The sequence below is a fragment of the Macrotis lagotis genome, chromosome 1 (assembly GCF_037893015.1).
Source record: "Macrotis lagotis isolate mMagLag1 chromosome 1, bilby.v1.9.chrom.fasta, whole genome shotgun sequence".
Classification (NCBI taxonomy): Eukaryota; Metazoa; Chordata; class Mammalia; order Peramelemorphia; family Peramelidae; genus Macrotis; species Macrotis lagotis.
The window spans coordinates 843745500-843771690 of record NC_133658.1 but is presented as its reverse complement, the minus strand read 5'-3'; the positions used below and the strand labels follow the sequence as shown (position 1 = coordinate 843771690).

At 46.5% G+C, this 26191-nt stretch overlaps 2 protein-coding genes across 5 annotated transcripts; one reads left to right on the top strand and one right to left on the bottom strand.

The window, feature by feature from the left end:
- Window positions 1-23: 23 nt before the first annotated feature.
- FHIP1B (FHF complex subunit HOOK interacting protein 1B) lies at window positions 24-23365 on the top strand. Of its 4 annotated transcripts, XM_074217436.1 has the most exons (13): window positions 161-228; window positions 1429-2679; window positions 5860-6144; window positions 6504-7142; window positions 7372-7530; window positions 7832-7918; window positions 8199-8366; window positions 12875-12954; window positions 13290-13453; window positions 13915-14736; window positions 18741-18919; window positions 19278-19440; window positions 22225-23362. In XM_074217436.1, the coding sequence occupies exons 2-13, from the start codon at window positions 2536-2538 to the stop codon at window positions 22593-22595; spliced, it is 3261 nt and encodes a 1086-aa protein (XP_074073537.1). In that variant the 5' UTR covers window positions 161-228; window positions 1429-2535; the 3' UTR covers window positions 22596-23362. The 4 variants fall into 4 exon arrangements, with proteins under 4 accessions (XP_074073538.1, XP_074073535.1, XP_074073537.1 ...); XM_074217434.1 differs by lacking the exon at window positions 1429-2679 and having other exon boundaries at window positions 25-228; XM_074217435.1 differs by lacking the exon at window positions 161-228 and having other exon boundaries at window positions 435-2679.
- C1H11orf42 (chromosome 1 C11orf42 homolog) lies at window positions 22706-25337 on the bottom strand. Its single transcript, XM_074217441.1, has 3 exons — window positions 24672-25337; window positions 23704-24565; window positions 22706-23196 (listed from the first exon to the last, which is right to left on the bottom strand). Exons 1-3 carry the CDS (start codon window positions 24819-24821, stop codon window positions 23066-23068), a joined length of 1143 nt encoding a protein of 380 aa, XP_074073542.1. The 5' UTR covers window positions 24822-25337; the 3' UTR covers window positions 22706-23065.
- Between the last annotated feature and the right edge of the window lie 854 nt (window positions 25338-26191).

Here is a 26191-nt window from a genome sequence, read left to right as displayed (position 1 = left end):
GAAGGCGAGCTGCTCGCGATGACGTCAGGAGCGTGCGACGCCGGGCGGTGCCTGAGCGAGCTGACGTCGAGGGGCGGGCCTCCCTCCGCCCCGAGGGGCGGGGCGCGGGCGGAGGCCACCGGGCAGCTATGGCGGCGGCCTGAGAAGGCGGGCGGCGGTGGCGGCGGCGGCGGCGGCTGCTACGGAGTCCGCACGGGGTCAGGGGCAGCGCGAGAGCGGAGCCGTGAGGTTCGGCCCGTGGGATGGGGCACCTGCTGACGCCGTGGGAGGGGGAGGGCCCGGGAGGAGGCCCGAGGGGGTCAAGCCCTCGCGGGGAGGGGGCTGAGGGTGCCCGATGCGGGGGGGGGGGGGCTGTGTGTGTCAGGCCCGGAGAGGAGCTTCGGCATGCAAGCACACCTGCATCCCGGTGAGACAGTTGTGAGGAGCACGTGACGGGGGACTATTTGGGGCCTGGGAACGCATGACAGGTGGGGGGAGCGCGGAGACAGCCGTGACAGGTGAGAACGGACCGGACCCGACGTAGACGAGGCGTGACTGGACCCGGAGGACCGACGGGCGGTGACTTGGGAATGGGAATGGGAATATGAAGAAACGGGAGAAAAATGTGGACCGGACTCCTGTCACCTGGAAAGGGGGGATGGCCCTGCCTTCCTGCCGTACTCTCGGGTTATGCAACTGCCTCATATGAGACCATTACCCCGAGACCCCAACACCAGGCGGGCCATGTGTCCCGTGAAATCTCTGTGGCACATACAGTTTTTTTCCTTTCCCTTGGTTCTAGACTAAGCTAAGATCAGAATTTTAAAAGATCTTACTGCTCAGGAAAATAGCATAAGATCACAAAGCAACCTCCGGCCTCAAATTTGTCACCTTAAACAGAGCATGTAAAGTTCCTCCTAAGATATCTCCATTCTGGCCATAGAAGGCGCTCAGTACATCTCCTTGCTTCTCTCTAGGATTGGACTTCACATGTGGCCAGTTGCCATCCATCACTGGAACAAACCCCGTTGGCCTTTCTCCACGTTTACCTAGAACCCAGCTCCTGGGTTTTCTTCTTCAGAATTGTTCTCTTATTCTCATTCCACCTTGCTCCCAGGAACTTTTATTTGGAGCCATAAATTATTCCTTGAGCTTGGGGAGGGGTTGGGTGGTCATTAAGACAAGTATGAATGAATGATCATCACCTGCCAGCAGTTTTCCACACTAAGTTGACTCCACCTGAATTGCTTTATTGCTTCAGTTCTGGTATTTCCCCATTCTCTGAGAAAATGTCAGATGTAAAAGTATGTGTTAGATATTAATAAAGGCATTTCTTAGAGGAAAGTATAGGAAAGAATTCTGCCTGAGGCAATATGGCAGTATGGTCTATTGGTCATCGATTGCAGCTTGGTTAAATTTTTGTTATTTCAGTAATCTTTATTGTTACAGGTTCCAGTAATGATCTACCTTAGAGAAAAGACATTCAAAGAACTCAAGAATTAGGAGGGATCTTGAAGTATCATCTAGTTCAAACACTCTCCCCCTCCTCCATCTTATAGAGGCAAGAGAATTAGTAAACAATATATGGAGAAGCCACATAAAATATTCTAAATATAAGGAATGAATGTATTAGATAATTATTTTAGTGACATTCAGAGAAAATGCCTTGAAGATGGTACCATGGAAGGTACCCCTCATGTGACTGCTGAAAGTTCATCTTTCTGAGTGTCATAGAGATTACTGTTTTAAGGAGAGTTTGGACTACCTCTTGAAGTCTTTTGCCTGAGAGTCCATGAGTCCATGAGAAAAGTGAATTTTGAGGGAATTGTCTCTCAAGTGGATTGTCAGAGAGGAGGATCAGAAGGGAGTTTGTTGAGATAGGATATTAAGGGGGGAAAACTAGAACCAAAGTAGATCCCAGACAGTGTGAATGATGGAATCACTGCTCTTTTCAAGTATTTGAGACTTCTTGTGGAAAATAAATTAGTCTTATTCTCTTTGATCCACAGTGGACTCCTAAGGGAACATATAGCCTAACTGGGGCAACTGTACATCTACACAAATATAATTAACAATATTAAGCAGTACATATCTACTAAATGAATGGGATAGACTGTAGGACTATAGTGGTTCAAAGAGTGAGAGATCAGTAAGAGTTGGACTGAATAGGTAAGGTAGAAATTAAGTTGGGATTTAGGGAAATTAAGAGAAAGAGAATATTTGTCCTTCATTTTTGAAGAAGACCATGACATCAGGGAGGTGATGCCATGGCAAACACATGAATTGGATCTGAGTGGGGGTGGGGTGCTGTGCTAAGTCACTAGACTCACTTTCTTCTCCAGAGCCATCTGGGTCCAGTGGCCAGATTTGAATCAGGATGTCTGGAAGTGGCCCTGGATGAGAGGCAATCAGAGTTAAGTGACTTGCCTAAAGTCACACAAACTAGTGTTAAAGGCTGGATTTGAACTCCCATCCTCCAGATTGACCAGTGCTCTATTCATTATGCCGTTTAGTTGCCCTTGCCATGGGACTTTATAGGCTACCTGGGGACTCCTGATGTTGCTGTCTCTGGCAGATATCTTTTCTGCTCTGATCTTGGTCTTTGCCCAGAGTGTAAGAGGAAGAAGAACAGTGCTAAAGGCTGGAGTGAATGGAGCAAATAGAAATACTAAAGAAGAAAGAGCCAAAGTGTTTATGTGGGTAAGTGAGGAAAAATGAGACTAGAACAAAGATTGTATGGTAAGGATGTAATAGGAAATAAGATTGAATGCCTGAGATGCAGTCAGATTATGGAAAGCTTTGGATGTCTGGTTATGGAGTTTATAATTTATCCAGGAAAGAATAGAACAAATAGGATAAAAAGGAATTGCAGAGTGAGATAGTTGAGATTCAGAAGACTGATCAATTTTAATTTTTGTGTGGTAAAGGAAGATCTTACACAGGCTCATTTGAGATTTTGTTTGTGTGTGTCCACTGGATCATTGAAATGAATAATCCCTTTCTAGCCACAGTTTGTTATATCTCAGACTGAACCCCTTCTTAAAGTAGTACTACCTTTCTCTTAGACATTTGATCTCAAAACCTCAGAATCATCTTTGACTCTTCCTCTCATTTTTATCCAGTTTTTGGACTGCTCTTATTAAAACAGTTACCTAAATTAGATAAGATTAAGTTTATATGGAAAAACATCAATTTCTGCATTTAGATTGAAAAATTTCTGCAGAAGTATAGGATGGGGAGTCAGTCAATAAGCATTATTAATCACCTAAAATGTGCCAATAGTGCTGGGGTTGAAGAGAAAAGTAAAAGATAGTCAGTCCCTGTCTTCTTGGAAAATGAGAATTTGTTGTGGTTGTTTGTTCTTTTCTTCTTGAAGAAGATCCTGCCATTAGGAAGGTGATGACTCGAAATGCATGTGAGTTGAATGTAAGTCAGGGGGTGCTATGTAGGAAGAAATTTAACCGGGACCTGAAAGAAGCCAGGAAAGGAGACTAGGAGGTAAAGATGAGGAGGGAGAGCATTCCAGGCCTAAGGGACAAACAGTGAAAATACTTGGGAGTCAGGATTCTAGGTAGTAGTTTAAGTGAAGTCTTATAGTAGAGGGGTAAGGAAGGGAAAAAGGATTCATTGAATACCTACAAAGTACCAGGTATTGTGATTATTATATAATGTGACCCTCAGTGAGGGGCTATTATCCCAATTTTGTAATTGAGGAGGCTGAGGCAGATAGGAATTGACTTGTCCAGGATCACACAGCTCCTGAGGTCAGATTTGAATTTCACTCTTCCAGACTCTGAGTCCAGTGCTGTATTCACTGTGCCACCTAACCATATGACCCTATGTTTGGAATGTTCTAAACAGGGTTCTATACTGGGTGGTCTTTAAGATAACTTTTGGAATCTCTTCCAATTGTAGATTCTCTGATTTTTAAAATTACCTTAGAGTCTTATGGATTCCAGTGTGAATTGTAATAGATGATCTCTGAGGTCCTTCTAACTTGGAGATTCCTTGATGTTGTGATATAACCTGACAACTAATATTTGGATAAGGAGTACCAGGTGATGGGGAGGAGATGCCTGGGATAGGAATGGTGGAGCTCATGTGGGGAGAGTTGTATTTGGTCACTAACGTACATAATAGGGTATGGGCTATGGTGTGTGAATTGTTGTATGACTGTGTGTGAATGTCTCTAGGTGACACCATTCCAGGGCTATCCTGGAGCTAGGTGAATGGATTTCTGTCCTTGCTCTTCTCTGTAGAGGAGGCTTCATCTCATGTTTGCCATGGGGTCTTTGGTGTTGTGATGGGGAGGGAGGCAATTGTAGGTACATGAACTTCCTTAATAAATGCTCTGGGAGGAATGCTGCTGAAGACCTTCCATCTAGGTGGGGTGAGGTCCACACCCAGAGCAAAGGTTGATAGTTGAGACTGGGCCACTCCCTCCTGCCTCAGTGCTAAGGGGTAGAACTCAGTGGGCAGGTTGGCATCTTGGTCACTGGATGCCCATGTGACTTTTGTTGACCTTTCCTGGTTGTGTGTCCGGTTTCAGGTCAGTGGTCATCTCTTATCCCTTCTGGCTCTTTGGGCCCAGGGCTCCATGATACTGGGATCTTTCTTCTACCCCTAAGATCTTTCTCAGAGGGTATGTTTCTACCTGATTCTTCTTTGTCATTGAGCTAGACTAGTATATGTGGGAGGGGACGCTACTAACTTGTGTTTGGACAGTAGTTGGGGAGAGGGGAGATTAGGTTTTTCGGGCCTTGCTCCACTTTAGTCCAGGTACTGTCTGCTTCCTCCCAGCCCACTCTCTACAGATTAATTGGACATTAGGATATCTGGTGAGCAGCAGACAGTGAGTTTTGAATATCCATAGAATGTTTTAGCTGGACCTAGACTAACTTAGGTAAAGAGAACTTTAAGGGTTTTTCTTCTTCTCTGGGAAGAGCAGGAGAGGGTTGTTTACCAAGTGGACTTTGTGGAGCTTACTCCTAGCTCCTGGTTGCTGTGGAGTTCCCCAGGGAGGAGAATTGGGGGTGGTGTTAATGGAGGCTTACAGGAGAGGCCTAGCTTTGCCAGGATGGCAGGCCCTTCCCTGAGTTGCTCTTGCCACTGATCCAGGCCTATGCATGTCCCCCATTCCTCTTTAGTATAATTCTATTCTATGTGCATTACTAATGGTGGCTTTCAAATGACTGACGTGTGTGAGTGTGCATCTGTGTATATGTATATGTGTGTGTGTGTGTGTGTATGTGTGTGTGCGTGAGCACTTAGAAACCTAGGGTCACTTTTATTTCCTTAATATGACTTCTTTTCAACTTTTGGTGGGAAGAGGGGTGCACATTTCCCCTTATTCCTATTAGCTATCCTATTGCCTCTTATCTTATTCCTGTTACCTCTTCTGAATGTGTTAGCGTGTTTATGAGGCAGAGTGAAGGTATTAGCTTCTGTTCAGGCAGCAGACATAAGAAAATCAGTAGGACAAATATTCTTTCTATATTCAACAGTACTGGGATGGGGAGGGAGGGAGGTGTTGAGAGAGTTAGTTCTCAGAAGACTTGGAGTATTGATGCTGATCCCTGTGCCATTTTGTTAAGGTACCCTCCTTTAATAGAAATGCCAGATTTTCCTTTTTTTTTTTTAGATTTTGCAAGGCAATGGGGTTAAGTGGCTTGCCCAAGGCCACATGGCTAAGTAATTATTAAGTGTCTGAGGTCAGATTTGAACCCAGGTACTCCTGACTCCAAGGCTGGTGCTCTATCTACTGTACCACCTAGCTGCCCTGAAATGCCAGATTTTCTCTAAATTTTGCCTCTAGTTCTTAACTCTGACTGGGCCTATGCTATACTTGGCTCAGCTTTTACTTCCGTTTTGTTCCTACAGTCTGATGTATGTCCCTGCCAACATGGAGGATTGTGGATCTCTCCAAACTGGATGAAGCGAGTGGGAGTCACAAGTGGAGGGAGCCCTCAGTTGGCAAACCCCAGGAGTGTAGTCCCTGGGAACCCAGCCAGCCCACCCTTACACCACATGGAGAAGATGAGTTGGCTGAGCAAACTGGCCCCCCGGGGCCCTGGACACCGTGCTCCCCGAACCACCAACCTACAGACTCCTGTTACTGCTGATCCAGAGACTTGCCTCATGGTGTTTAAGAACCACTGGTCTCAGGTAGGACCTCACTTGCTCACCTGCCTCTGTGCAAAGTCCTTTGGACCTGATCCTGCTCAGTGATCCCATTCCAGTCTTGACCTTTCTCAGTAAGCACCCTATATCACTTTTCCTTGACCCACTCTTTCTGCCTGTATTTTGTGTCCTTCCTTAGTGAGTTCTCCCTAAAAGTGGAGTTAGGGAGCCAAAGAAGACATGAGTGTGTATCTGTGGTAAGAAAAAGGGAAGCTGGTTTTGGTTTCCCAGATTGTGCCTTTGTTCTTATATAGGTGAAGAGGGTATCCTGAGCCTGCAGGATGAGTTCCTGATAAGGTCCTAGGAACCTAAAGTTCTACAATTTGCTCCTCTCTGATTTTCAGGTAGTCAGGATTCTGGAGCGGAGGGCCCCACAAGCAGCCCCTGGAGGGTCAGATGACCTCAGTGCTGTGCACAATCACATGTACCAGATGTTGACACTGTTGGTGGAAGACCGTGCAATTCCTTCAGCTCCTACAGCCCCAGGCCCCCTTCTGGAGTTTGCCCTTCATGAGGACCTTCTAGCAAGGGTGCTGGCCTGGCAGCTGCAGTGGGATGGGCCTGGGGATGGGGTAGGGGCTGAGGAAAGGCGGGCTGAGCAGCTGAAGCTGTTTGAAATGCTGGTGAGTGAGGCCCGGCAGCCACTACTTCATCACCGACCAGTTCGAGAGGCCTTGCTGACCTTGCTGGAAGCTTGTGGTCCTCCCACTAGTCCTGCACTTGATGCTGGCCTTGTGCTCCTGCTCAGCCAGCTGTGTGTGTGTGTGGCTCGGGAGCCTGCACTACTTGAGCTCTTCTTACAGCCTCCTCCTGAGCCTGGCGCTGCACCTCGCCTGCTTCTCTTCTCCCGTCTCGTCCCTTTTGTGCACCGTGAAGGCACTCTGGGTCAGCAAGCCCGAGATGCTCTGCTGCTGCTCATGGCACTGTCGGCTGGCAGCCCTACTGTGGGCCAATACATCGCTGACCACTCCTACTTCTGCCCGGTCAGACCCCTCTTCCCCTACAGTGGACTGGGGAGGGGACTTAATATGTGATGACCCAGCCCTGGGGGTAGAAGAAAAGGCAAGGGAGTACCCTGGGTTCTGTTCTTCCTTTATCCTGCACCATAGATATCTCCCAAGGAGCTAACCACTAGGTCAGGGGAAGTCTTTGGTGGGTATGTGTGAACCATCTGGTAACCAGGTTGTCCCCCTCCGTTTTCTATGGTCCCAGGTGCTGGCTACAGGACTGAGTGCTCTGTACTCATCTTTACCCCGAAAGATAGAGGTTCGGGGGGATGACTGGCACTGCCTGAGGAGGGAAGACTGGCTGGGTGTTCCAGCCCTTGCACTCTTTATGAGCTCCCTGGAGTTCTGCAATGCTGTCATTCAGGTAAGAGGAGTTAGAAAGTAGGAGGGGTTTGGGGCAGAGTGGGAAACTTGTATGAAATTCTGTATTTCAGTTATCCAAATGGAAAGGGATTTATTAGGGACCTTCATGTGTGAATGTGTACTCTAGGATGGATGGGAGGGGTTGAAATGCTTCCTAGGAGTTCTGCAGTTTGTGTGTGTGTGTGTGTGTGTGTGTGTGTGTGTGTACGTGTGTATACACATGATATCTGTGGAGGTCCCTATAAGTCCAAGATCTGGGGGGTCTGGTTTCAGCCTCCTTCCTCACCATGAATCCCCTGCAGGTGGCTCACCCAATGGTTCAGAAGCAGCTGGTCGATTACATTCACAATGGGTTCCTGGTGCCCGTTATGGGCCCTGCCTTGCACAAGGTGTGGAGCAGGACAGGAAGTGGGGACTGGTTGGGAGTGGGGTTGGATATGTCTTTAAGTCTTATCCTGACTCCCTTGGTCCTGGGGATGGTGGTGGTGGTGGTGGTAGAAGATTATCCTCTTTCCTCCTCCTTTTTCTCCTCCCTCCCCCAATACACACACTCTCCTCCCATCCTTCCCCTAATGCTCATTTTGGGGAATAATTGTCAACTTGGGATATGTGTGTGTGTAGGGGGGGGTCCTGATTCCCATCCCCTCCCCTCCCCCACCCCACCCCCAGAGCTCTGTGGAGGAGATGATTGCCAGCACAGCGTACCTGGAGCTATTCCTTCGCAGCGTATCCGAACCTGCCCTTCTCCGAACCTTCCTGCGCTTCCTGCTGCTCCACCGGCATGATGCTCACACCATCCTTGACACCCTCGTCTCACGAATCAGCAGTAACTCACGGGTACAACTCCTGTCCTTGGTCATGGCTACTGCCCCTAGGTCAGGGTGCTTCTAATTTTTGTCTGCTCTCATATCCTTACTGCTTTCTTTTGACCCACCCTGCACTATCTCATATCCTCCTTGGGCCTTAGATTTTCCACTATGGCTTCATGCCTGCACTGATTTTCCAAATGCCTCTGCTGGTTACTGCCCTCAGGAGATAATTATTTTCTCCACTTTTTTCCTCCTCCCTCATACAACCCTGTAGTCCCCAAGGTATCTACTGGGTCTTCTGTCCTCATTTGTCTTTTGCATGCTTAATTGCCACTCCTAATGTCAATGACTTAGGTGAATTCAGGTTTTCTTTCATTTTGTTATAAGCTGATAATTCATTCAGGCCCGGTCTCCTTTTGGTACCAGGGAGAGCTATCAGTCTACTTTTAGTTTTCCATGTTCATTAACAAATACCTACTGAACATCTACTGTGTTAGTAGGCTTTGTGCAGGATATGAAGTTAATCAAGTTAATACTTGATCCTGCTCTTATAGGAGTTATAACATAAGAGGGGAGATAGAATTGTAAATCAATGACATTAGGAAGGAGAAGCTAACACTCATAGTCAGACCCTAGGACTAATCATTTCTTTTCTCTAATGAACCATGCCACATAACTGATGGGGGTAAGGTTGAACTCTGCCTCTCTTGTTGCGAACAGTCTATACTTAACTTCTGGGGTCCAGAGAAACCTTTACACTGTTTGTGTGGTTATGGACACAAGTACTTCTTCCTCTTAGATCACCTGAGATACCATTTTAGATGTTGAGGACAAGCATATAACAGGGCTCCTGTGGAGGAGGCATCTCAAGAGCAAGCCTACTACCACTTTACTTCCTTCCTTAAAGGGAGATCTGATGGTTTTTAAAAAATATCAATTTGCTTCATCTATGATTTTGTCTGTGTTGGGTACTCCTTCTATAATCACAGATCACAAGCTTTCTTATTTCAATAGACAACTTTTACTAATTATGGCCAAAACCTTCCATCATACTTTGGCCTACCTGGTGATGAGCCTTTTTAAATTTTGTTAGGTTGCTTCTAGTCTCAATGATGTAGGGCTTCTCACTAGATCCTGCTACAGTGACTTACTTTCCATGGTCCTTGATCACTTATAAAATGCTTTCCTCAGAATACACTGGAAAACATATGATAACCTGAGCTTAACTTTTCTCATAGTCAGATGGCCACTAATAGCTGCTGTTTGTTTTTAAAAATAGTTGATATTTGTGTAGCCCTTGTTAGGTTTACAAAGAGCTTTACTAACTTTACCAGCTTTCATGTGAACCTCACAACTCTGAGATTTTATTGTTGAATTCCTCCTAAATAAGCAAACTGAGGTTCAAAAGTGTTTATCACTTTGATGCTGCTGGGAAGTGGTAGAATCAGGCCTTGACTTTCTGTTCTCAAAGTCCAATGTTCTTCCTAGACTAGTTGGCTTTAGAAGCTGGTCTCTTCAAGAGTATATTAGGTGTTTCTTTCTCTCTCTCTCTCTCTCTCTCTCTCTCTCTCTCAAATCTGTTACTTGACAGTATGTTTTCTCAGTTTTTCTTCTTTACCTTCTTTTCTTTATAGCTTGAGTAATCATAGAGTTCTTCTAATTCAATTGTCTTATTTTTTACAAATAAAGAAACCTGGACCCAGACTGGTCAAATGGTTTGCTTTAGGTCCAGAACTAGTGAATGACTCCCAAAGCCGAGATTTGAGCCTAGGTCATCTGACCTCAAAGCTAATGATCTTTCATTGCTTTTCATTTGCTGTTGAGCTAAGGGGAAGGACACCAGTTAGAGTTCAGTTCCAGGCACTATATTTTAGAAAGGGTATTGCAATTGGAGAATGTCTAGAAGAAGGTAAAGAGGAAGGTGAAGGATCCTCAGTTAAATGTCAAAATGTAAGGGCTTGGCGATTGCCTGGAGAAGCAAAGATTTAAAAATGCATGATACCTTTCCTCATGTATGTGCTAGGCTCTCATATGGAAGGGAGATTGGACTTCTCCTTGCAAGAACAATGAGGGGAAGTTATAAAGGGAGGTTTCATTTGGAAAGTTTTGCCTCACACCAAGCAATTAAAATTTTCCTTAAGTGGAATGACCTCCCTTGTCAAGAGGTCTTCAATGAAGGTTGACTGACTACTTGTAGGGTCTTTCACAGAGGGGATTTCCATTCTAATCCTATTAGATTAGCTGACCTCAGAGGTATCATGCAATTCATAGATTCTGTGCCCTTACCTTGGCAGAGAGAATGTAGGGGAATTGACGAACCTCAGAAGCCAAAAAGAAATTGGTCACCATAGCCTCAGATCCTCTCTTGCCTTGGGAGAGGGCTTTCTTTAGGAGGAAAGCACAGGCTGAACCTTGTATGTCTGTAGGAACTGTGATTCCCTCTACCCCTGGGGCAGTGCTTCTTAAGGACACCTGCACTCATAATTATTCTTCATGGCCCAGACTTTCCATTCCTGTGTGCTCTTCCCATTTCCTTTCCTCCCTCCCCATCCTCCTTCCAAACCTCTACTCACTCAAACCCCCAGGGATTCCCAGTTTCTGTTCCTAGCCTCCGTTTCCTGTCTCCTCCTTTTGTATTTTCCCCGATTGATACCTCTAGAAAGGGGGTTCTTAACCTGTGGTCCATAGATCCTACCCCCTTACCTCTACCACGGAGGACAGTAAATAGATGTTAAAGCATTCATGAACTTGGAAAGGAAAAAAAAAATTACATCTTGATTTTCACTAACCTCGAATGGAAATTTAGCATTTCTTTCAATTTTGAATTAAAAATGCAGTTATAGTGAGGAAGGGTCCATTGACTTTAGGGGATTGTCAAAAGGACCAAGACACAAAACATTAAACAGCCAAGCTGTAGAGCAAGCAGGATGACTCAGAATCTCCTTGTCTGAAGCTCCTCCTACTTCCTAGGGCAAACCTTCCTGGTTACCTAATCTCTCCATAGACAGATTTTCAGCTACATTGTCTCTGAGTAGTTTGACACATTTAGTTACAATGTTTTAGAATAGTCTGTAGATATTCAGGGACAGTTCAGCATTCTATAGACAAGCCATGTGCACAGCCCTGTGTTGGACACCATGCATCTTCATATTTAGGTTAGAATCAAGAGCTATATCTGGAAGGAAACTTAGAGGTCATCTAACCCAGCTTTCTCACAGATAAGGAAGCTGAGGCCCAGAGAAGTTAATGATTTCTTCATAGTCACTCAGGTAGTAAATAGAAAAAATCAGTATTCGAACTTGGGTCCCACAACTAACTCTAAGCTCCTCATTCTTTCTGCCATGCTCCACTGTCTCCTTCCTCACCAGAACTTGTCGTTTAGTAGTAGGAGCCTGAGACACTATCAGATTACTAGAATATCCAGTCTTACCAAGTGAATGCTGTAGAGTGAGATCTGAGAGGGAAGGTTTACCACCTTGGGGTGAGGGGGCTTTGTGGAGGAGGGGACATTTAAATTGATTTTTAAAGGATTCATTGGAACTCACCGGAATAAGAGAAGGGAATAAAGAAGATTCTAGGTATAGGAAACAAAACAAAGATACTCATAGGATGCTAAAGAATGGCCCATTTTATGTTGAAATTCAGAATGTATGCAGGGGACTATGGATGGGAATAGCTCAGAAAGATGGTATGGGGTGCAAAATTGTGAAGAGCTTTGAATGCCAGCAGGAGAGAGAGTCAGTTCAACTTTGCTTCCTAGGCAGTAGGGGGCCACTAGTGAAAGGACTGAACAGATAGATTACTCTGACAGTTTGTGAAAGATATTGCTGTGGGAAGACCTGTTAAACTGCTATTCCAGGAGTCCAGAAGAATGATAATGAAGGCCTGTATTGGGCTGAGAGTGGAACTAGATAGACTAGAGAGCATTTTTTTTATAGACATCCAATTTGTTACATCACAGCTGAGACAAAAATTCAAACTGATAAGCAGCTCACCCCTTGGAAGGAAAGAATGGGTCTTTCACCATTGGTCCTGTGGTTCCTCTTGCCTTTCTCTTCCCAGATCTGCATGGACTGTCTACTTGTTCCCTGTTGGTATGAGACTCCATGCAAATTACTCTTTGAAAGATTACTAAACTTTTATAGTCAGACTACCTGGGTTCAGTTTTTGGCTCCAGCATTTATTTGCAAGCTGTATGACCTTGGGTAGTTACTTAACTTCATCTTCATCTGTAGGTTAAGGATGGCAGTGCTTAACAGGGACTTGGGGCTCTTGAAGGGGAAAACATTTGTAAATCCTAAGGTGCTGTAAAAATGTACATTGTTATTTTTAGCTGATAGGAGGTAAAGTTGTAGGTGATTGTGCCTTTCCCTGTATCAACATGGTCTCTGCCTGAAGGGTGGTAGAGAGCAGAAGGGAATGAGAATATTATATATAGATGATCCTTTCCTCCTAGTTCTCTATTATTGCCCTGAGTATGGGGACTGGTGGAAGGCAGGGATCCTCAGATAAGTGACCCCCTTCCTTCTCCTTCAGCTCTGCATGGTCTCCCTGAGCCTCTTCAGGACTCTTCTGAACCTCAACTGTGAGGATGTGGTGCTGCAGCTGGTGCTTAGGTACTGTGAGTGGGTGCATAGCTAATTTCCTTGGGAGTGCCCTCAGTGTACCCCCAAGAGGACTTGGTGAAGGGAGGGCAGTGTTTGGGAGATCTCAGTGGGTTCAGCTGTGCATTTTCCTTAGCTATATGTGATAGGGTTATGAGAGGGTTCCAACATAGTCCTCTTCCTGATATCTACTACATACCTACTACCAGCATTCCCCTATCCATGGCTGTATTTTTTGTTCCTTGGGCCCTAACCCCACAAGCTCCCCGAGCCTTAGTCTCTTTGTCTCCAGATCCCTTGTCCCTCTGTGATCTGACTCCAAGTTTCTACTTTTCCTTTTCATTCAGGTATCTGGTTCCATGTAACCATGTCATGTTGAGCCAGAAGCGAGCTGTACGTGACCTGGACCTATATGGGCGGGCAGCTGATAAGTTCCTGTCCTTGATCCCTCGCTGCTGCCGGCATCGTGCCCCAAGTCCACCCCACTTGGAGCAGGCTTCCTGGGCTCGAGGTGGGGATAGCCACTGGCAAATATGGGTTAACATCCTGGAGCAAGCTTGTAATGGTGTATCTCCAATCCCACAAAGAAAATCTAGGGTGGAAAGGATTTGGTCCAAACTATGTCTCTGAATAGTTCTCCCCAGTTCCTAATCCCATTTTAGCTCTTCCTCCTGTCCCTTCCCAGCCTTCTCATTATTTTTGGCCTGTATCCTTCCATCATCTGCCCTATCCTTTTTTCTGTTTGGAGCCCAGGAAATGGAAGAGTGAAGCTGGGATGATGATTTGAAAGTTGAAGGGAAGGGGGAGAAGATTCACTTATGCTGATGTATTCTGATATCTCCATATGTCTCCTATATTCCCTTGTCCTGACTCTTCCTCCCCTGCTTTGCCTGAACCTCTCCTGTGACTGGATTTTCCTCATTCCACAGTAATTCCTGTGATGACTCTTATTTTCCTCATTTGTGTCCACAGGTCCTGGCAGCCCCAATTTAGATTCCTCATCAGTGGTTACAGTGACCCGGCCCTCCACACCATCTCGCCTTGCTCTTTTCCTTCGGCAGCAGAGCCTGGGTGGCACTGAGCCCCCCAGCCCCTCCCCTCGATCTCCCAGCCTGGTCCCATCACCAGCCTCCAGCCCTGGTCACCGGCCTGGCCCCATGGAGGAGCCAGGCGAGCTAGAAGACAACTACCTAGAGTATCTTAGGGAGGCTCGGCGCTGTGTGGACCATTGTGTTCATGCCTGCCGTTCCTGGTCTGCCCCCTATGATGGGGAGCAGCCCCCTGCTGACCCTAGCCCTGTGGACCCCAGCTTTGGCCCCATTGGCCCTCGGACTAAAAAACGGAGCCTGCAGCCAGAGGAAGAGGATGGGGAGGATGGGGGTGAGGGGGAGGAAGAAGATCTAGGAGGTGGTGGCCATGTTGGGGCACGGATGTTGTTCCCAGGGGAGGGAGAGGGCTCTGGTTTGCTGACCTCCCTTCAAGTCAATGGAGCTCTAGGTCCTTGGCCTGAGGGGGCCAAGAAAGTGCGTCGGGGGCCAGGTGAAGGAGTAGGGGAGCAGAAAGGGGGGATTGGAGGTTTAGTTGGGCTGGAGGGCTTTGGGAGGGAGTTAAGAGAGTTAGAGGTAGCACTGAGTAATGGGGGTACTGGACCAGATTCCCGGCATGAATCCCCATTGCCTCCCGAAGAGGAGGAGGTGGCCTACGAGAGCTTCAGCTGCCCACCAGATCCCTTCGGCCCCTTCCTCAGCAGCCCCCTTCGGATTCCCAGTCAGCTGCCCAGTCAACCCTTCACAGGTGAGTACTTGGTGTTTTTCCTCACATTCTCTGGGCCTTGTCCCCTGTGGGCTCCTACTCCTGTTGCCCATTTCTCCCATTTCTATCCTGTATGGAGGGGGTTCCTTGATCCCCCATGCACCTTGGGTTGGATGAGACTTGTTGGCCCATGTCTCATCTGTGACTGCACCATAGTTTTCATAAAACATTTAAAGTTGACCAAGTACTTTACGTGCATTTTCCCAGTTGTTCCTTATAATAACCCAAGAAAGTAGTGGCTCTTCTTAGCTCCACTTTATTGGAACTGAGACTCCAAGAAGTTCAGGGATTTGCTGCCTGGGGTTACACAGATAGTAAGGGTTTGAAGGTGGTATTCAGACTACAGTCTTCCTGATTCCTCTTCCAGAGCTGTATTCATTCTGACCCTTGTTGTTTCTGTGTGTGTGTCATTTCATGGGTGGTTTGCCCTTGCTTAGTTCTCATGTTTTCTGTGCCGAGTTAAGTCTTCTTGACCCATGTTTTGCATTCATGCTAGGACATGCCATGTCACATGTTTTCCAAGGTCCACTCTCTGGTCTTGAGTTTCTCCTTGCAAAGATCTATTCTGGCATTTTGTGATCTATACCCTCCTCTATCTGACCTCCCCTCAGAACTTATGTCTCTAGTCCTAGAGAATCTGCAGTTTTTCAGGTTTACTGATGGTCTTTTACTGTACTGTGATCTTGTTCTATTTGGAAGGCATATAGAGGCTGTTTCATTTATGTAAGGCATATTTATGTCCTATTACCTATAGGTGCCATGTCTTGTGAGGGAGGCGTGTGTGTGTGTGTGTGTGTGTGTGTGTGTATGTATGTGTATGTGCACTCATGCATTCAGATATATATGTGGGAGACATGTATGTGATATATCCTAGATTAGAACTGAAACCCTATATTTCTGTGCTCCAGCAGCCCCTTGGTCCTTCAACTCTATCTTTTCCCTAGAACCAGTCACTCTGCCCTTCTCTTTAGTTGCCACCTTCAGGAAGTTCCACCAGGGGGCACCCCAGCCACTGTATGCTTTCATAGCTATCAACAAATTAATGATTACCTCCCCCCAGTCTAAGATTTTCTAAGTATTTCCTGCAACTGAACTGAATAATATGGAGGAAACACCAAAAAATATTTACTGGAAAAGGCTACTTTAGCTAATCTAAAATTGGGGATTAACCTATTGTCAATTCTGGATATATTAGTGTAGAATTGGGAAATGACCTATTGTGGGTGTTCTCTCTCTTCTCTGCTTTCCTGCTTTTTTTTTTTTTTTTTTTTTTTTTTTTTTTTTTTTTTACAATTCCGGTTTTCACTGCACTATGCATTGTTTTCCTCATTGTTTGAATTATGTTTGGTCTTGATTTTTAGTTCTGGACAGAAGTGGTTCAAGCCAGCATTTCCTTACTTCTTCCTTGTTTTATGTGAATCAGACATTTATTTTCCTTTGGCTTCAGATTGCTAATTTATTCTGTAGCTTTCACTATGCCTTCTTGGGAGTCCTCAGGAGAATGAACAAAGGTTACTTTTCTGTCCATGACCTTGAACACTTCTCTTGACTTTAATCTACCCTTAACTTACTTTGTAGTCTTCTCCTTGAGCTGCAAAGTTTTCTTATTCTTGGCCATAGGAAATACTATTCTCTTTTATATCTCCTTGGCCTCAGGTTAGATCTTTTTAGGTTCCTTAGCACATCCTATCCTCATGGGTCTGGTGCAATCACATTTAGTAGTCCATTCTCACTACTAGTGTAACTCACTTGTCTTGTGTAACAAGTTGTATTGGCATCTTGGTTCAGTTTCCTAGGTGGCCATACTGTCTAGAGTTTAGATAGCATCCTGTTCTCTTTTTCTGCCACCCATTTGGTGGCAAGTCTTGCTTGGACTTTGCTTGGACTGAAAGGGCACTTAAAAATGATCTTATATATCTCTTATTTTGTTCAATGATCCTGATTGTTGGTATGACATTTCAAGTCTTTTCTGATTCTTATTCTTTGACTTTTCTTTCCTACTCCCTTCATTTTTACAAATAAGGAAATTTACTTGATATTTAGTGAGGCCAGTGCCCAAGACCACAGATCTAGTTATGTGACAGAGCCAGAATTTTAATCTGGGTTTCTTGAGTCCTTAAGTCCTTTCCTAAAGGAAATATTTCCTTTCCTTTTTTCTTTGTGTTCTGAAACCAAGAGTTCTCTTTATTTGGTTCCTTGACTGTCTTTGACTTTCTTATGTTAGCTCTCTTTGTTTTCTATTCTATACCCTGATTAACACCTTGAGTTGAATTAAGAACTTAACTTTGCCCTTCTGGATCTTCTGACTCTTCATTGGGAATCTGACACATCTGAAGTTAAATAATAAAGATTTGGAAACTGAGACAAGAGAAGACTGGCTAGTCAGATTCTCCCCCACTTTACTTACTATCTCATTCAACCTTTAAAAGCTAGCTTTCCATGGTAACTTGGAAGTTACCTTTCCCCTCTACTTCTGCTGCTTGGATGCTCAGGTTGTTAGAATTTCCAGTTCCTTTGTATTGACCTCATCTTGGTTTGGATGCCTGCTTTTCTCCCATACTTAGAGGCATGGTTTCTCAAAATAATTTTTTGTTAGCACTTCAGGAAAGAATGCAGAACTTATAGTAGAACTTATAGGACTCAGAATTTCTGACTTGGACTCTTATCTCAAGATGTCCTCAATCTAGTTATAGAGGCAATTACAGTTTCTTGTGGCCAATGTCCCTGCTTGGTGCATGGAAAAATGACTTAGTTGGGAGTCAAAAGATTTGAGTCTGTGTTCAGTTTTGCCACTTTATGGTGTGATCTTGGAAAAATCATTTGACATCTCCTGGCACAATTTCCTCATCTATAAAAAGGAAAAGGACTAGATGACCTCTAAGATCCAGTTCTAATTCTCTGATCATCCATATCACAGGAAAAAGTTGGAAGGGATCATAGAGTTTAGAGTTTGCCAGACTCTGCTATGCAATGAGGATACAAATAGCATGAGTGAAGCAATTCCTGTTCTCAAAGACTTATGGTACAGTCCAACTACCTCTTTTTTTTTTTTGAAGATACAATTTAAACTCTTTGACCAAAATCACTCAAGTGATAAAGAAGCAGAGCTAGAATTCTCACCCAGGTTCTTAAGACAACAAATATGCCATTTCCACATACTGGAATGATTTCAAGTTGCACACTCATGTACAGGAATCCTTTCATTAGTGTCCCTGATGAGGGAGAGGGAGGGAGGGAGGGAGGGAGGGAGGGAGAGAGAGAGAGAGAGAGAGAGAGAGAGAGAGAGTCTGTGTGTATGTGTGTGTGTTTGGTTTCTCAGATTTCCCTGCACATTTACAAGGCTGGCCATTTTACTTCTGGGCAACTTTAATTGTTCAGGAGATTTTCTTTATGTTGAGTGGAATTTGCCACATAGCTTCTCCCTATTACCCCTAGTTTTACCCTGAGGAGCCAGACAGAACAAGTTTACTTCCATATACATATATATATATATATATATGTATATATATACATATATATATATATATGTATATAATTTTGCATACTTATGTTATTATATGTATTTTGTGTAAATATGTATAAACATATTTCACTAAAAGTAGGGTTATTTCCCTCCCCTGCAGTATACTGTAAACCAGTTGTTCCTCACAGAAATATGCAGTCCTATTAAAGTTACACATAAGAGGACATAGATATCTTTAAGAGAAAGATATGGGAGCGGCTAGGTGGCTCATGGATAGAGTACCGGCCCTGGAGTCAGGAGTACCTGAATTCAAATCCGGCCTCAGACACTTAATAATTACCTAGCTGTGTGGCCTTGGGTAATCCACTTGACCCCATTGCCTTGCAAAAAAAAAAATCCTTAAAAAAAATAGAGAAAGACATGGCATGTAAAATCTGAGCCCTGTGTATGCTTTGTCTCATGTTAGAAATTTGAGTCATATCATTTTGAGAGATGTGTGCAAGCCCTGTGTACATGTTCCCAGGCCCCTTCATGGCTGTGCTTTTTGCCAAACTGGAGAACATGCTGCAGAACTCACTTTATGTCAACTTCTTGCTGACGGGGCTGGTGGCTCAGTTGGCCTGTTATCCCCAGCCCTTGCTCCGTTCCTTTCTGCTCAACACCAACATGGTCTTTCAGCCCAGTGTCAAGTCTCTACTTCAGGTAAGAGGAGAGTCATTTAAGAATCAGGAAACCCACATTCAAGTCTCAGTTCTGCCATTTAACTGACGATGTGCTGTTGAGCACTTAACTTTATTGAAATTGAGTTTCCTTATCAATGTGCATGTGAGAGAGAAATCCTGGGTGGGTGGAATGAGTAGTTTAGGAAAGATCTGTTTGTGTACAGCAGATAAATAGTCATATGGTCTGTTTCTAGAGAGGAAAAATGGGGGGTGAGGTTAGGAGCCTGAGGTCATTCAAAGAACCCAGAGTTAGGAACATGTGCCATTTGTAGGGCATGGAGCAGGAGCCTGGTCTTTGGGGGTCTTTGCAAAAGTTATCATTAAGTTCTGTTCCACAGGTCCTGGGCTCAGTGAAGAATAAGATTGAGAGCTTTGCAGCCTCCCAGGAGGACTTTCCAGCATTACTCTCCAAAGCCAAGAAGTACCTCATTGCCCGGGGCAAGCTGGACTGGACTGAAGGGCCTGGGACTGGATCTGCCCCACGACGCCCAGATACCCTGGGTGAGGCCCTTACCCTCCTTAATAAATCCTCTGAGCCCTTTTGGGAGGCTTCCACCTCCTTCTTCCCTTCCCCATAGACCTTGTCCACATCTCCTAGGTGGTGCATCCAGGTCCTGGCCCTTTGGTAGTCTTCATTCTTCTGAGCCTTTCTTGAGTCTCTCAGTGAAGTCCTAGAATTTCAAATCCTAGTGAATGGGTTAGTTCTCCATCTGCCAAAACCTTTACCTCTCTTTTTGAGGATTACAATTTTTTTCAATTGATATTTTATTTTTTCAATTACATGTTATGAAAGTTTTTCAACATGCATTTTTTGTTACATAATTTCCTTCCACCCTCCCTTCCCAGCCCTCCCTCCCCTTGGTGGTGAACAGTCAGGTGAATATTGTTTATACATATTTGTGTTTAATATGGTTTACAGATTAGTCATTTTAGGTATGAGGAATTAGTATTAAAGGGAAAGAACGAAAACTATGAGTTAGGAAATATATGAGAAATTTTTAAAAAGTGATCGTAGTTCATCCAAATTCTGTAGGTTTTTGTTTTGTTTTTCTTCCTCTGGATGGGGATTGCATTGTCCATAGTTTGTCCCCTAGGATTGTTCTAGCTCTCTGAACTGCTGAGGGCATCTGCATCCATCAAAGTTGATCAACTCACAATGTTGTTGTTAATGTGTATAATGTTCTCTTGGTTCTGCTCCCTTCGCTCAGCTTCAGTTCCTGTAAGTAATTCCATGCTTCTCTAGAGAATGACCATTCATGGTTTCTTATTGAATAGTACTCCATAACTTTATATACCATTAACTTGTTCAGCCATTCTCCAATTGATGGGAATCCCCTCATTTTCCAATTCTTTGCCACTACAAAGAGAGCTGCTATGAATATTTTGGAACATGTAGGACTTTTCCCATTTTTATGACTTCTTCTGGATATAGGCCTAGAATTGGAATTGCTGGGTCAAAGGGTATGAAAAGTCTTATTATTCTTTGGACATAGTTCCATATTGCTCGCCAGAATAGTTGGATCGGTTCACAACTTCACCAGCAATGCATTAATGTCCCAATACTCCTACAACCTCTTCAACATTGATCGTGTTCCTTTTTTGTCAGGATTACTTCTAGAGGAGAATAATGAAAATAACTTTCTATAGTGCCTCCTACATGTCAGACACTGTGTGAAGTGCTTTATGAAGAGCTCATCTGATAGAATACTTGGAGGGGATATAGATGTTATTTCCCTCTTTTTATAGAAGAGGACACTGAAAGAACAGAGTTACAGTAAATGAGCCTGGTGTCACATCAGTCATTATTTGTTAAGGTCTGCTGAAAATAAAGTTCTGTGTTATGCCCTGAGGATACATAGAATTAGAAAATGTAGCTACTAGTTTCACGGAGCTAATATTCACACAGACAAAAAAAAATCAGACTTTATGATCTTGGCTCAGATGGACAGGGAAGGCTTTAGGGAAGAGATGAGGTTAGAGCTGGACCTTGAAGGTTGGGGTAGAATATGGAGATATGGAAAGGTAGGGCATTCTAGGAATGGGAAACAACTTCAGCAGAAGTTTAGAACCAGAAAGATACCAATTGGATTGAAATGGAGAATTTGGGAAAATGGAAACAAGACTGGAAAGTTTTGGGGCAGAGAATTTCTATAAAATAGTAGTTAGTGGCCAGGAATAAGTGTGTGTGTGTGTGTGTGTGTGTGTGTGTGTGTGTGTGTGTGTGTGTGTCTGTGTGTCTGTGTCTGTGTGTGTCTGTGTGTCTGTGTGTCTGTGTGTGAGTGAATAGCTGAGACTTCATCCTGTATTTTATGGGGGGCCATTGAAAAGTTTTGAGAAACAGACTGGTGATGGATGTGCTTGTGTTTGGGAAAGACTAATCTCTGTTGGCTATTGAATTGGAGGGGGAGAAATGGCAGGTGGGTAGATGAGCTAAGAGGCTGCAGGCATATTTCAAGGGGAGATAATGAGACCTTGTACTGGAGTTATAGAAATGAAAGGGAAGCATAAAAGCAAGGATATAGAATTGGAAAGGACTGTTAGAGGTGGTCCAGTCCCCTCCCCCCCCTTTTTTTTTTAATAAATGAGGAAATGAGACCAGAGAGATTAAGTAATTTGGCTATGGATACATAGGTTGTATCAGAGTTAGGATTTGAGACATCTGACACCAAACCAAGTAGTCTTTATGCTACACCATGCTGGAGGGAGATGGGGATAAGTGGCAGGACTCAGTAGCACTAGAATTCAAAGATGTCTGTAGACTTTAAGTGTGACTAGTAGATGGTGGTTTTTGAGGGATCTGTGTCCTGGAGGAGGTGTTGAGACATTATGGAGAAACACTGAGGGATCTCACATCAGTGACCATGTATTGATTAGAGAGAGGAGATGTCAGATTTTATTCAGAGGACAGCAGTTGATATTGGCTTAGTAAGTATGACTTGCAGAAAAATTTAGTGCTTATGGTAGGATTGTACTGGAGGGTTCAATGGACAGCAAAGAGCCATCTCTTTCCCTTGTTCTTGGTCTTGAGGGCAACAGTACTTGTGAAAGATTGGGTTGAGGAATGGGAGGTGGAATTGTGCTAATAAAGGTGGAAAGTGGGCACTTTTACTTTTGTCTGCTTTCCCCATATTTCTATCCCCCCTCCAGGTTTGGGTATATTCTTAGGAAATAGATGGAACCTAGCTTCTGATTGTGTCTTAAATTTAACTTTCCCTGAGTGAATGTGGGACTATAGCCTCCAGTGCAGCCCTGGCCCCCCATAACTCTCTCATTTCTCCTTCCCAGTGAAGGCCCGGAAGCCATCCTTGGGAGAGCTGCTCCTTCGTCATGCACACAGTCCAACACGATCCCGGCAAGCAGCACAAGGAGTTCCACCACTGGGCCGTGAAGGCCCTGGCCCAGCCCTGGGTCTTGGTGGGGGTTGGGGCTCCCAATCAACTCTGGGCCCCTCGCCCTTGCTCCTCCGGAGCAGCCCTGCTGAGCGACAGGGGGAGGCTTTGCGCATCAAGAATGCTGTCTATTGTGCAGTGGTCTTCCCTGAGTTCCTCAAGGAGCTGGCAGCCATTTCCCAGGCCCATGCAGTCACCTCACCCTTTCTGCTGGAGGCCTTTGAAGAAGGGCCCAGGACCCCTGCCAGACCCAGCCCTGAACCCTAGTCCTTCCTTTTTCATCCCCCTTGCCCACTGGACAATCAGGAGCCCAGGAAGGGGGGATGGATATGAGGTGGGCTCCGTTTTTAGATGCCAAGGAGGCAGAAAGATAACTTTTTAATTTATTTGAGATGAATGTTTTATGGAGAACTTGTTGCAATATGTATAAAAGGGAAATGTCTAAGCAGCTCTGATGCCTCCTTTGTGCTTTCCAAGGCTCATGAATGGGTTGGTGAGAGTGGCTTGCTTTGGTATGGACAACCTCACTTCTCCCTTCCCCCTTGCCTGAGATTTCAGGCTAATTAGAACTAGAACCTGGGCTTCCTGGGGCTCTGACCCACCCACCCAGTACCCAGAAGGAAGAGGCAGTGTTGGTCTGGGGTGGTTTTGGGGAGTAGCAGCTGGTATTTATTGGGGACTAGGCTCCTTGCCCAAAGCTTGGGGTTGAGCCCCCTTCTCCTGCCTCTCCCTCCCCCTTAGTCATCACTGTCGAATTCCGCTGATAGGCCCTGCAGCAGAGGCAGGGACATGGAGTGCCGGTCCGGGTCCCCTGGGCCCCCGCCCTGGTTCCCTGGTGAAGGGTTTCGGGGGCTGAAGAGCCAGTTCTCTGTTGGGGATGGGGGGGAAATACTGTCATAGCTCACCTGATCTGTGATCCCTCAAGACCCATCTACTGGGTTCTTTTGCCCAACCTGTCTATTCTTTTTGAGTGAGATGCTTGGTACACAGTAGCTGGTTAATAAAACACATTCCCTCATCCCCCCCCCCCCCCCCCCAGGACTTCACATAAGAACCCTGAACCCAGTCCTTCCTTTAGATTGTGGACTTGGTGCTCCTCTGGACACCCCTCTCCCCTCCTCACCCCACCCCCCACTGCATGTTCCCCTAAGGCTCTCTCCCTTCCCACCCTGCTCAAGGCTCCAGGCACTGTCCTTAAAGACCAGCTCCCCTCACACCCTGCCCTCTATACCTCTGTCCTGTCTCCAAATCCTCAAGGTTACCTAATAGGCCTAGCATCTCTGGCCCTTGACTCCAAGGTCTGTCCTATTCTCAAGTCTCCATCCCTTGCCCCAGCCCTAGCTCTGGAGGCCTTGTGACCTGACTCCTCAGTTACCTTTTTTTTTCCCGGTACCCGACAGCATGTTTGGGCCCCTTTGGAAGGGGTTGCGACCCTTATAGGAGAACCTGGTTGTCTGTCCTCTTGGGGGACCCTGGCGAAGTGGTGTAGGTTGCTGTTGGGCGGGTGGGACATCAGTATCAAGGAGGGTATTGGGCAGGGTTGAGGGCAAGGATGAGGTCAGCTCTGGGTTCATTGTGGACTCAGGACCTGGTCGAGCCCAGCTGGCTTCCCGAGGCAGTTTGTCTCCAGTCAGGGGCCTCTGTGGACCCAGCATGCCTTTGGGCTGAAGTGCAAACTTAAGGCAAGAGAAAGCCACAGGCAAGGGGTACTGCAGGCGTAGCTGACGGGGCTCACAGGCTGTGGGTGTGAGGACTAGCTGCAGCCAGGAGCAGGAGAAGACCTGGTAGATGACATAAATGCTGTGAGTGCCACGGAGCCAGGGCAGGGCTGGCTGGAGGGCCACTTGACCTGGTGGGAGTAGCAGAAAGGCCACACGTTTGCGCAAGCCCCCCAGCTGCAGGTTGATGCGGCAGGGCTGCCCATCTACCAGTCTTGTTTCCTCATAGCCTACCTCAGCCCTGCCCTTGGGTGAGTACTCTCTAGTACAGTGGGCAAAGGCACCTTCAGGTCCTGTATACTCCAGCAAGTCTGGCAGTGGTCCCACAGGTAGCAGAGCCCGCCGACTCCGGCGTGGCAGGCCTAGCCCAAGGGGCAAGGGTAGGCCTAGGCGGGCACGGATGAGCCATGGAGGAGGTTTTGACTTTTGCTTCACCAGTACTCCAAGTAGATCATAGCATGCTGCATCTGCCAGGAAGGGAACAGCCACCACACTGGGTCCAAAGCGCTCCTCGATGACCTGTGGAGCAGTTGGGCAAGGGTCAGAGCTGGGGGCATCATCCCTTGACCTATCCCTCCCAAAGCTGCCCAAGATCCAGCTTGTTTGACAGGCTCAGTTACCCCACCTTGTCCTTGATGAGGGCCCAGGTGGAGTCAGCTTCAAAGAGTGACAAAAGCTGGGGGGTACCAGCTGCCATGGTCAGTGAGGGCAGCCCCCAGAGGGCAGGGGAGCTAGGTCTGAAAGTCTCTGCTCTAAGCCCTGGGCCTGAGGTCATAGAGCTGTTGCCAGGCACCAGGTCTTGGAGGGAGGACTTCTGTTTTGAAGCTCTTGGGGGGAGGGAAGAATTACTTGGACTTCGGGTCTAATTTTGGAGTTCCTTGGAAGGCAAGACTCCTAGGTTCTTGGCTCAGTAGAGGAACTCCAGTGGCTCTTGGATCCTCTCCTCACCCTCAACCTCAGTTTACTTCATGATGCTATTATGTCAATAATGAGCCAGATTACAGGCTCAGGGAGCTGGTGGTGGGGTGTGGAGGCAACATGCTTCCAGGAGGAAGAGGCAGTTGGGACCCGACTGTAGAGGGTGGCCCTGTTCATCCCCTTGGCTCAGGAGAGGGAGGCACAGGCAGTATCAGACAACTCGGAAAAGATGGACCCCGTGTCCTGTTCCAGTGAGGGAGCAAGGAATTTTGCCCAGGCCCCAGAGTGCCCTGGAGGACCCAGACAGATGCTGGATCCGGCGAGAGAAGTGAGGGAAGGAGACCCACTGTGCCTGGCTTGACATATATATAGAAAGCCCCAGACTTGGGCTCCTGGGTTGCCATGGAAACCAGAGCCGCAGGGCCCCGGGTGTAGCTGAGGCGGGGGCGGGAAAGCAAAGCGGGGCTGGAGAAGGGGGTGTCGTGTCCATGGTAACCGAGAACGTGTGCCAGGCTCACGCCACTGTTGGCAGGGTAACTGCAGTTTGAGGCGGCCCTGGCTGCCCCCTCCTTGCCTCTTGCCTGGACCCTCTCCCGCTCCCCGCCCGGCCTCAGCCACGCTTTGCTGAGCCCGCCTCAGAGCTGCCAGACATCCTTGCGGCGGGGGAGAGCTCCTCCAGCCCGCCCTCCGGTTCCCGGGCCCCTCTGCAGAAGAGGAGCCCCAGGATGGATGAGGCAGCCAGGGGCCTGTGAGCTGGTCACAAAGCGCCCCGCACGGCCATCCTTGGGCCCTGCCTCCCTCCCAGGGGAGAGGAATGAGTGGGGTGGTGCCAGGCCCCGCAGGTCACCGCAGTTCCACCGACGTTATCAAGCGTCTGCGGCGTGCCAGAGTCAGGGCTAGGCGGAGGGGTGGAGGGTGGGGGAGAGGCGGAGGAACAGACACAAAAAGGAGGAGGCCCTGCGCTCAAGGACCTGACATTCTCCCGGGGACCAGTGTAGGAGAACAGGTTGTACCCCGGAGGAAGGGATTCTCTCCCTTCGGAGGTCTTGTAGCAGGATGGATGGTAAATGTCTGTGACTGCCCACTTATTGGGACTGAGATTCGGCAAAAGCGGCTCTGGTTCAGGGAAGGAGAACCGGCTTCAACTCTCACTTAGACTTATTAACCGTGTGGGTCTGTGATGGTGACAGCTGGCATTTGTATACTACTTTAAAGTTTGCAATGTTT